Source organism: Microtus ochrogaster, chromosome 7 (genome assembly GCF_000317375.1).
Source record: "Microtus ochrogaster isolate Prairie Vole_2 chromosome 7, MicOch1.0, whole genome shotgun sequence".
NCBI classification, from domain to species: Eukaryota; Metazoa; Chordata; class Mammalia; order Rodentia; family Cricetidae; genus Microtus; species Microtus ochrogaster.
This window is the reverse complement of record NC_022014.1, coordinates 52,449,930-52,459,675: the sequence shown is the minus strand read 5'-3', so window position 1 is coordinate 52,459,675 and position 9,746 is coordinate 52,449,930. Positions and strand designations below refer to the sequence as shown.

At 47.5% G+C, this 9,746-nt stretch overlaps 1 protein-coding gene across 3 annotated transcripts in view; it reads right to left on the bottom strand.

Moving 5' to 3' along the window:
* Positions 1 to 9,746, bottom strand: part of Mrtfb (myocardin related transcription factor B) — a 115,933-nt gene that overhangs the window by 8,671 nt on the left and 97,516 nt on the right. For all 3 annotated transcript variants that reach the window (XM_005350338.3, XM_013347478.2, XM_005350339.3), the window contains 5 exons: positions 7,462 to 7,543; positions 5,542 to 6,540; positions 3,847 to 3,990; positions 1,973 to 2,131; positions 1,592 to 1,729 (listed from right to left, as the gene is read on the bottom strand). In XM_005350338.3, coding sequence (XP_005350395.1) covers positions 1,592 to 1,729; positions 1,973 to 2,131; positions 3,847 to 3,990; positions 5,542 to 6,540; positions 7,462 to 7,543 — 1,522 coding nt within the window. The remainder of the gene's footprint in view (positions 1 to 1,591; positions 1,730 to 1,972; positions 2,132 to 3,846; positions 3,991 to 5,541; positions 6,541 to 7,461; positions 7,544 to 9,746) is intronic.

The following is a 9,746-nucleotide window of genomic DNA, read 5'->3' as shown; positions in this document are numbered from 1 at the left end:
ATTCCCAGTATGACTGTAGCCCCCATCAGCAGGTGTTCTTCATGCACATTTTCACTTTTTGAGGGGAGTTGTGGGATGCAGATGTGGTTCTAATACATTTCCCTGGTGACTAGTGATGGTTGGATGTTTGCACATACGTGTTCACTAGCCACTTATCATCCTTGATAAAATATATGTTGAAATCTTTTGCCACCAGCATATCTAGTAAGTTTCCTATTTAAACTTCCCCCCCCAACTTAAAACATATGTCTTTGTGTTTTAAAACCCACAGATTATGCTTTATTTGAAATTATCCAGACTTTACATTTCATTCATTCATTCATTCATTCATTTATTCAAACATAGTTTCTCTGTAAAACAGTCCTAGCTGACCTGGAACTTGCTTTGTAGACCAGGCTGGCCTTGAACTCAGAGATTCTCCTGAGTGCTGGGATTAAAGTGTGCACAACCACACTTGGCTTACATTTATTCTTAAAGAACACTCTCACTTGATACAGAACCCAGGTGGCAGTATCTCTGACTCCTCCTCACTAAGAACTGAGTATGGGCTCTCCAAGAAAGAACTGAGTGAGCTGAGTCTCTGCCTCAGTTCTGTGCTAGCTGCTACTGTGGGAAGATGGAGCCAGCAGGGACCCATGCAGGACCTGCTGGAGCCTTAAGATTTCCAGAGGGGCTTAGTGGTGCTGATGCACAACTGGTGCCTGCAGCCTAGAACTGCACCCAGTGACATGTGAGCCCCAGAATTCCTGTTGCTTCTTCTGTTGTGCATGTATCAGGTGGGCACTGCCAGGGGGCCTGCTCATGAGACTCGTGTGTGGTGGCCTAGGGCTGCCTTCTCACCGCCATTAAAATCATTTGGCAGTTCATTTCTGTTCCCTGGAGATGCTGTTTTCAAATGGAGTGTGGGGAAGGGCAGGCCAATTTCCATTTGTTTAGACTCTTAGAGCAGTGTTTAAACTTTTTTTTTTTTTTAATCTGTCTTTTCCTTCATAGCTGAGGTCTCTGTTGAGTCTGGGATGTTTGACAACTAGGAAAGCTGTCTTTGCTCTGCATCTTGTGGTCACTGAGCATTTCCTCACAGGCAGTAACCAAGTGCCTGCACCTTAGTTAAGGGAGCTCACTTGTTTGATGCTTGCTAGAAGTACGGCTTTGCTTCCTTATGCCTTAGACAGCAAGCATAGCAGCACACCATGTGTCCCTGACAAGTACTCCACAGAGTACGGGTTGTGCATGTGTGCTCATGTGAACTCTTGCTAGGATCCACTGTGACCTGCTGTCAGGTCCACCCCTCAGGTCCTATGGGGTGCTGGGCTTTCTCAGTTCTAAAAGGCAGGGGCTCAAATGTGTTTACATTTGTTAGTCAGTGCTGTGGTCACTGAGAACTCTCACTCTGCTCACTAAGGGGCACAATCACTGCTACTTCCATGTTAGAGGGGACCCAGGAGGGCTCCAAGGAGAGAGACATAAACACCTTGCCTGAGGCCACACTGTATGCCAATTCAAAACAGCTGGAATCTCTGGGTTCTATCTGGGGACGTTCCCGAGAGGATGACCTGAAATGAGGCTGGGATATGACTGTGCCCTCACTCACCTCTGGAAGGGCTGGCTGGGCACTGCGTGTCTGCTTGATGGCCTCTTCGTAGCGAGGTGGGTCTTTTGTCTTGGTGACTGGGGTCCCAAACAAAGAGTGCTGGATGACAAACTGCTGGACTGGCGTGGGTGAGCTAGGCTGCATCAGCAAAGGGAAACATTTGTTAGCTCTGGAGCACCCGCCGGCCCTGCAGTGGCTCTGTCACCTCATGGGCACCTGGCCAGTGACAGTTGGTGGCTGTCTTGTGGAAGGACTCCTCTTCACTGACCGGAGATTCAAGTCACTGTCAGTCCTACTTCACTCCCTAACTCCAACACTAAGTCAGCACACACTCCAGATGCCAGGACGACTGTATGGCCAGTAAGTACTGTAGATGCTTACCTTGCTGGCTGGGCTAGGGCCGTTTTGCAGGGGTGCAAGTGGGGTGTTTCTGGACTGAAGAACAGGGTTGGAGCTTTTAATGACAAAGGGCTGCTGGGTCGCTGGGCCAGGTGGCCTCTGATACTGGAGAACTGTGTTTGGTGCAGAGTTGGTGAAGACCTGTGACAATGAAGGAAGGAGAACCGTTTTAGAGCAGACGGGGTCTCTGCTGGGAGCTGCCAACAGGACTGCATCTGCAGACACAGGTGGAGTGGGGTTCCTCTGCTGAGCAACTTATTCTTGTGCTGTGTAGTCAGCATTTTACAGAAGGGTATTCAGGCAGTTTTCCTGGGGTGACCTGGTCCCCTTCCAGGACACAGGTAAGTTAATAGCAGCCATTTTACTTCTGCCTTCACACCCAAATATGCCATCTCTCTGGACACCTCACACTGCTCTAGCTCAGAGGGTGCTGGCATTAAATATAGTCTTCTGTTCTGTTTCTGAAGCTGCCTGCAGATCTTTCCCTTTTGTATTTCCTAGCTCTTTAGTCCTAATCCTGGAGCTGCTGAAGCCCTCCCACTGACATGCCCGTCACACGGGCAGCACTCCTTCTAAAGAACTGCTTTCTGTGTCGAAAGGTAGAAAGGGAAACTAGTTTCCTTGAAACTCCGAAGTGTTTGCTGTGGCTCCATGAAGAGCCATTAGTGTGATGACTTTTATAAACTAATAGTCACATTGCTTATTCAGTACCTGTGTCTTACAGTGCTTGGTTTAACTGCCAAAATGATAGAAGGTGGCTTCTTCCTTGTGTCACTATGAGTAGATATATGCCTTTATTTTTGTTACACTTATTTATATTTCATGTGCATGAGTATTTTGCCTGCATGTACCACGTGCATGCCTGGTGCCAGGAAGGTGAGAAGCAGGTGTCAGGTCACCTTGGACTAGAGGGATAGTCAGCTGTGACTTGCCATGTGAACACTGGGAATTGAATCTGGAAGAGTGTTCAGTGCTGAGCCATCTCTCTAGAGATGTACTTACTGTACTTCTTGCCATGAGGGTACAAGAGTGTACATATCTGTTTCCAAATGCACCTACCGTTTGTAAGTGGCAAAACATCTCTTTCTGGAAGTAACGACTCCGAATTCCAGTATTCTGAGATGAAGTGAGAAGCCCTTATTTATACTGCCTGTACCACTTTCCCTAGGTCAAATGAAGCCGAACCTCCTTTAAGCTTACGTAACTCCACTAAATGGCATGCTGTGGTTTCTCGTCTTGGCCATGTATGATTCTGTACCCTTTCTCACTCGTGTCAGCTGCTGTTGAGAACACGGACCCTCAGTTTCGCCTCCAATCTGTCTCGGCACGCATGGTTCAGGATGCTCAGTAAGCTGTTCAAGACTGAAGCTCTGAACTCAGACTCAGGGTAAAAACATCTGTTTTAAGGTCCCAAGGTTAGATCCCAGCTCCCCTGTTTTCTGAGAAGGGCCGGCACTGGAGCCCAGGCTGGCCTCACACTGCAGACTCAGTCTTCCCAGTGATGGGGTTACTGGTGTGTGCCCCACAAGTGATCCTTCCACTTCTTTCTTCATGATAGGTCAGAGATTCTCAGATACACACATATTAAGTTCTTACTTGAAAAATACCAGAAGTATCTTTAACTATCTTTCCTCAAGGAATAGCACATTTAATTAGAAAAGAAATGTATCTTGAAACTCAGTAATGTAGTTTAGCAGACTTATAAAAACATATTCTGGAAACTTACTTGGAAAAGGGCTAGGTAAAGATTTCCCCAATCCCAGACAGAGTAGCTTTGGACCTAAGGTTTGTTCCATGGCTGAGCATCACAGCAGCCTCCCAAGGAACTGACAGGGGAGAGTGACAGAACACTGTACCTTTCTGACTGGTTGGGGCTGACCCAGCACATGCTGCGGGAAGGCCTCCTGCTTCTGAGGCAGCGCTGGGGCCAGTGGTGCCGCTGGAATCTGTGTGGCAGTGGCTATCTGAGGCTGAGCCTGGGCTTCTCCTTGTGCTGGGGTCTAGGAAGAAAACAAAGACTACTCTTAGTGTCAAGAAGCACATCTGGGATGGAGTTTATGATGCAGTGCAGCTGATGCCTGGGAAGCACAGCTGAGATGAGACAACACAAATGACACACTTTGGTTCATCTCATCTTTGGCAATTATTTTCTCATTTTTTTCCCTACAGACAGGACTTCTCTGTGAAGCCTGGGTGTCCTGGAACTAGCTGTGTAGATCAGGCTGGCTTCGAACTCAGAGATCCATCTGCCTCTGCCTCTGCCTCCTGAGTGTTGGTATTAAAAGCGTGAGCTACCACTGCCCAGTTAATTATTTTCAAATTTGTTTATTTACTGCTAGAAATATATATAAAAAACTATCATGAATTGGGTGCCATGTGACACTGTGCTGCACACATGTTTTGTCCTGAAACATTTTTTCTTTCCTCTTTCTCTGGAGATGGGGAGAAAACAGAAACAAGGCAGCTCTACACATAACAGTCAGGTCTGTGGCCCATTTAAGAGCACCAAGGAACACTGTGATACTCAACTGCCCACAATCCTTCTTTAAGCTTGCAGCATGCACAGTCTGCGAACAGCCAGAGATGGGCACATAGCCATACAGAGGCCCAGTAGAAAACAGGTTCTGCTCTTGTATTAACTTTAACAAAATGTTTAGATCAATTTCCCCCCAAGATACATTAGAGAATCGACTTCTGACTCAAGTATTCTACAGACAAAGCAGGAGAGTTAGATTGTTTTGCACTTGCCAAAGCTGTCTGGGCTCTGCCTCCTAAACTCAGGTGTGAACTTATTGTCACAGGTATTAGGCAAATTAAAGAAGCATTGGCTCAAATGGCTCTTTGTTTTCCTTATGACCACATCTGGGTAACATCCATGAGAAGTGCTACACAGAGCAATAAGCCAACAAGCAGGTCCCTGCGGTCAGATCAGCCCCATTCCGTGATTCCCTCAGCTGAAGCCTTCTCATGTGAATGGTACCTTCCAAGAATATGACACCCCCATCTCAGCCAGAAGACATGGGTCTACATGTCAGATCTGTCCTCAGGCTTTTTATTTAAAAATGGGCTGCCACTTAGAACCAGGACAGGAGGTGAAGTACTCAAAACACACAGCCTATGTCAATGCCATTAGTCTTTATTTTTAAAAATCTACTTTTTATGTGTATGTTTGTGTGCCTTTGTGAGCTTATGTGCACATGTGTGCAGGTGCCCAAGGAAATCAGAGGGTATAGGATACCCTGAAACTGGAGTTACAGACAGTTGTGACCTGCCTGATGTGGGTGCTGGGCACTCAACCTGGGTCCTATTGGAAAACAGCATGTGCTCTGAATTACTGAGCAGCTCTCCAGCCAGACATATGCATCCAAGGGAACAGAGCTAGGCCACCCTGCTTCTTTTTATTATGTAAACAGAGCTAGCCATGCTAGCCCTGTCCGACCCACCCACACTATGCCTTCTACAACCACAGCCTGCAGTAGCTGCTCAACGGTTCGAGCTAGCTGCACCACCCCCACTCACTGCAAAGCAACACTGTGAGACATACTTCATACCTGGAGCTGGAGGCTGCCTACTGGAAGCTGCACTGAAGTGACATTTGAGCCCTGGATGGACACCGGCAACAGCAGCTGAGTGGTCTGCGTGGTCAGTAAGGCCGGAGGCTGAGCAACAAGGGCAGGTGGCTGTCCTTGGGAACTCACGTAGAACTGTGAGACAACACTCTGCTGCTCGGCTTGAGCTATGGGGACCTCCTGTTTGATGACCACAGCCTTTTTGGCAACAAGGGTCTGGCTACCTGTGGAGATGGGATGCTGGGGGCTGGAACAGTCAGGAAGAGAGGCCTCATCCTTGATGGAGGAGGACCCGACACTGCCATGTATCTGATCTGATGTACTAAGGGGCTGTGAGGGGCCACTGGGCTGAGGGTCTGGTGGTCGCTGCCCTCGCTTTTCCACCTCAAGCTGCATCTTGAGGACCTCTACAAGCTTCTGTTCTTGTTCCAGCTTCCTCTTCAGCTCTTCAATCTGCTTCTCCTTCTCTTGAAGCTTGCGATCCTTCTCGGCAGCGTCCAGTTCTAGGGCTGACAGGGTGCTACTTGTGGGGCTCAGGCTGTCCTCGTGGCCTGTCACCCTCAGCGGGGAGGCACACAGGAACTGGGAAGGGGACATCATGCTCATGATCTCAGTGAAGGTATCTGTCATGTTCGTGTCCTCAGTACTGAGACTGGACTGCTCCGAGGGTGATGGTGAGATGGGTAGAGGGGAACGGGCACTTTCAACGTGGGCCACGTTGCTGGATCCAGCAGGCGGCAAGTCTGCCTTGAAAGTGGACACAGAGCTAGTCACAGTATTATGCAGTGTTGTGACGGGCAGTGTCACTGTCACCTCTGGGTTACTGGTGACAATAGCTGCTGATGACACGGCCACAATACCGCCAGCAGCAAGGCCACTACTGCTCACTTCCTGGTAGGGTTTCAGGCGTTCAATGAGGTCTGGTTTGGTTCCTGACACTGGCAGACCCCTCAGTTTGAGTTCTGTCTTCAGCTCTGACACCTGGAGGCAAAAGCAGATCAGATTGGTGTGGGACAACTGTCTATATCCTGTCAATTATATTTTAAATAAACGCTGATTGGCCAGCAGCCAGGTAGGAAGTATAGGTGGGACAACCAGACAGGAAGTAGAGGCAGGTCAATGAGAACAGGAGAATTCTGGGAAGAAGGAAGCCCATTCCTCTGCAGTCCCCGGCCCAGACACAGAAGAAGCAAGATGTGACTGTCTCACTGAAAAAGGTACCGAGCCATGTGGCTGACAAAGACTAGAATAATGGGCTAATATAAGAGTTAATAAGAAGCCTGAGTTAATGGGCCAATCAGTTTATAACAAATGTAAACCTCTGTGATTTCTTTGGGACTTAACGATTGTGGGAACCGGGCAGGACAGAAAACCCCAACAACATCAGATGTCTGGTTTCACCAGTCTCTTGTGCATAAACAGCAGAACTCCCTCCCTTGTTCCCAGAAGGATGGATGGGCTGCTACTCCCAGGAGATGTCTGAACCTGACATATAAACTTAGACTTTCTCCATCTGTACTCAGCATAACAAACTTAAGTCTACAGAGGAGGCACAGAAGCCTGTGAGCAGTAGCTGAAAACAGTCAAGACTGTAGGAATTGCTACACAGAAGTGGTCTCTTTTCACGGTGCTCAGATAAGGCATGTGGCAGTAAATGAGAATTATCAGTTATTTGAACCATAAAACTCAACAGAAATAAAAAGAAAATACTCCTACTCTTGCCCATCTCTGGCAAACCTGGTCTTTCTCTCCTGTGCAAGGTCCTCAGGGGTGAATGAGCTTCAGGTGGAATTGTTACCTTTAAGGTCCTCAGGGGTGAATGAGCTTCAGGTGGAATTGTTACCTTTAAGGTCCTCAGGGGTGAATGAGCTTCAGGTGGAATTGTTAAGGTGGAATTGTTACCTTTAAGTCGTCCAGGCTGGAAGGCAGAGGTCCTAGTCTCCTTGCAGGTGCAGTCGCGCTACTACTGCTGTTCTTGTCATTTCTTCAAAAGAAAGCGAAATGACAGCGTTCACAACAAGCTGCTTCCAGGTGCTGCTCTACTAACAATCTAGCGGCTTACAAGAATTCATTGCGGATACATAAGGGAAGAAGACTCAGGATCATGGGAATATCAAATGCATTCTACCCCAGTCAATTCCTAGAGGTTCCACTGTCTGTTGGTGTGGAGAAAAGTAGAAGGTGGCTCTAAGCTTGATACAGAAAAGGGCAAGGACTGGGGTTGGCTGAGGAGCCCTCGGAAGGAAAGCGTAAGGGCCACACGCTGGACATTACCTGTTAGCACATCTACACCCACGCCTTCCAACAGCTTGCCCGCTGTGGGTTTCAGTTAAATGCCTAGTCTTGAAAATGAAGTTTTTTGAGGTCTAGGCAAAATGCTCAGTGTTTTATGTATCATTAGTCTTTTTTTTTCAAACAGAACTTAAAGTCTCACCTCAGAGTTGTAAGAACCCAACTGGTGCTTTTGATTTTATTGTCTTTCAATATTGGCCCTACAAGGAGCATTCTGGGACATTTTTCTGAATCAACCTCTCCACGAACAGCTGTACTGTGAAGTTGGGCAGTGGTGGCATACTCCTTTAATTCTAGCATTCAAGAGGCAGAAGCAGGCAGATCTCTGTGAGTTCAAGGCCAGCCTGACCTACAAAATGAGTTCCAGGACAGTCAGGGCTGTCACATACAGAAACCCTTTCTCAAAAACCAAACCAAACAAAAAACCTGACCCCTGCCAACCCCCGCCCCGACAAAAAAAACCCCCAAAACCCCAAACAACAACAACAACAACAACAACAAAACCCCAGAACAGCTATACTGCACTTTATTACCTGATGTCCCACCCCAAACCACCCTTTATTTCCTCTTTGGTGAAGCATCACTAATGGGTCTAGAGAGAAGGCTTAGCTAGTGAAGAGCCATGCAGGCTTGAGGACCCGTGTTCAGAGTCCCAGCACCTACATGAAAATCTAGGCACAGAGGTGTCTGCCTAATCGCTGCACTGGGGAGGCATAAGGGTCCCTGAAGCTTGCTAGCCAAGCTAATAGGCCAACTCAGTGAGCTCTGTGTTCGATGAGAGACACTACCTCAGCAAACAGGGTGAAGAGTGACTGATGCTGACTTCTGACCTGCACCTGTGTGTGCATAAACACAAATGCAATCCTTTCTGCTACCTTTATGGCTGAGATTCCATATCCGTGCAGAGGAGCCACTGTTTAACTTACTTCTATTATTTTAAAAGCTGAATTTTCTTTTCACCTAAATCACAGATGAGAGACCTGAGGTTCTAGGCTTCTGACAACTTCCATAACTTTCACTGCTGCGAGGCCACACAGGGCTTATCTGAAGCCCAGGCTTACTCTGTAAATAACAAGGAGGCTCAGGGATGGGTAGAACCCCACTACAGAGCTTCGGGGTTTTTGTCTTTTTACTTTTTGAGACAGTTGCTTGGGTCGGGACCCAGCTGTTGCCGTCCCTGGTATTAATATTATGGTATTAGTTCTACCATAATAGCTTACTTGGGCTTGCTTGCTCTTAAGTAATAACATGTTACAAAATTACTTCCCCACCTCCATGCTGTTTTAGGCATGTCTTTCCTGAGATGGTCTGTCTAATCTTTATCGTAAGAGGAGAAAAGTGATAATCATCCCCTATGATATGGAACAGTTTGCTCTCAACATCTTCCCAATGACAAGCTCCTCTGTCCTTCCCAGCTCTCCAGAGCTGGATAAGGGGGAAGTGAGAAATGAGATTTTTGCTGAGCTTCAGAAAAGCCATATTGGAATTGATATCTAAAATATTCTTCAATCAATGAGTTGAGGGCACAAAGTTGCCTGCTCAGGACCCGAACAATAGGCTGCAAGCTATGGAATGTCACCCTTCTCTGTTCCTGGGCATGTAAAATCTTCTCTGTGAGTCACCTGCTGTCCCTCTCATTACCTCATCACTGCCCTTTGCCCCTGAACAGTTCCAGAGTCTCCTTTATTATCAGTACTCAGCTGTTGTTTTTAGTGACTTGGTCCGACCAGGTCACCACTGTCTAAGAAATGGCACTAGCTGCCAAGAGGAACAGTCTCCTGCAGCACGGATTCTACTTCCTGTACTATGTGCCACGTGGAACAGTCTCCTGCAGCACGGATTCTACTTCCTGCACTATGTGCCACGTGGAACAGTCTCCTGCAGCACGGATTCTA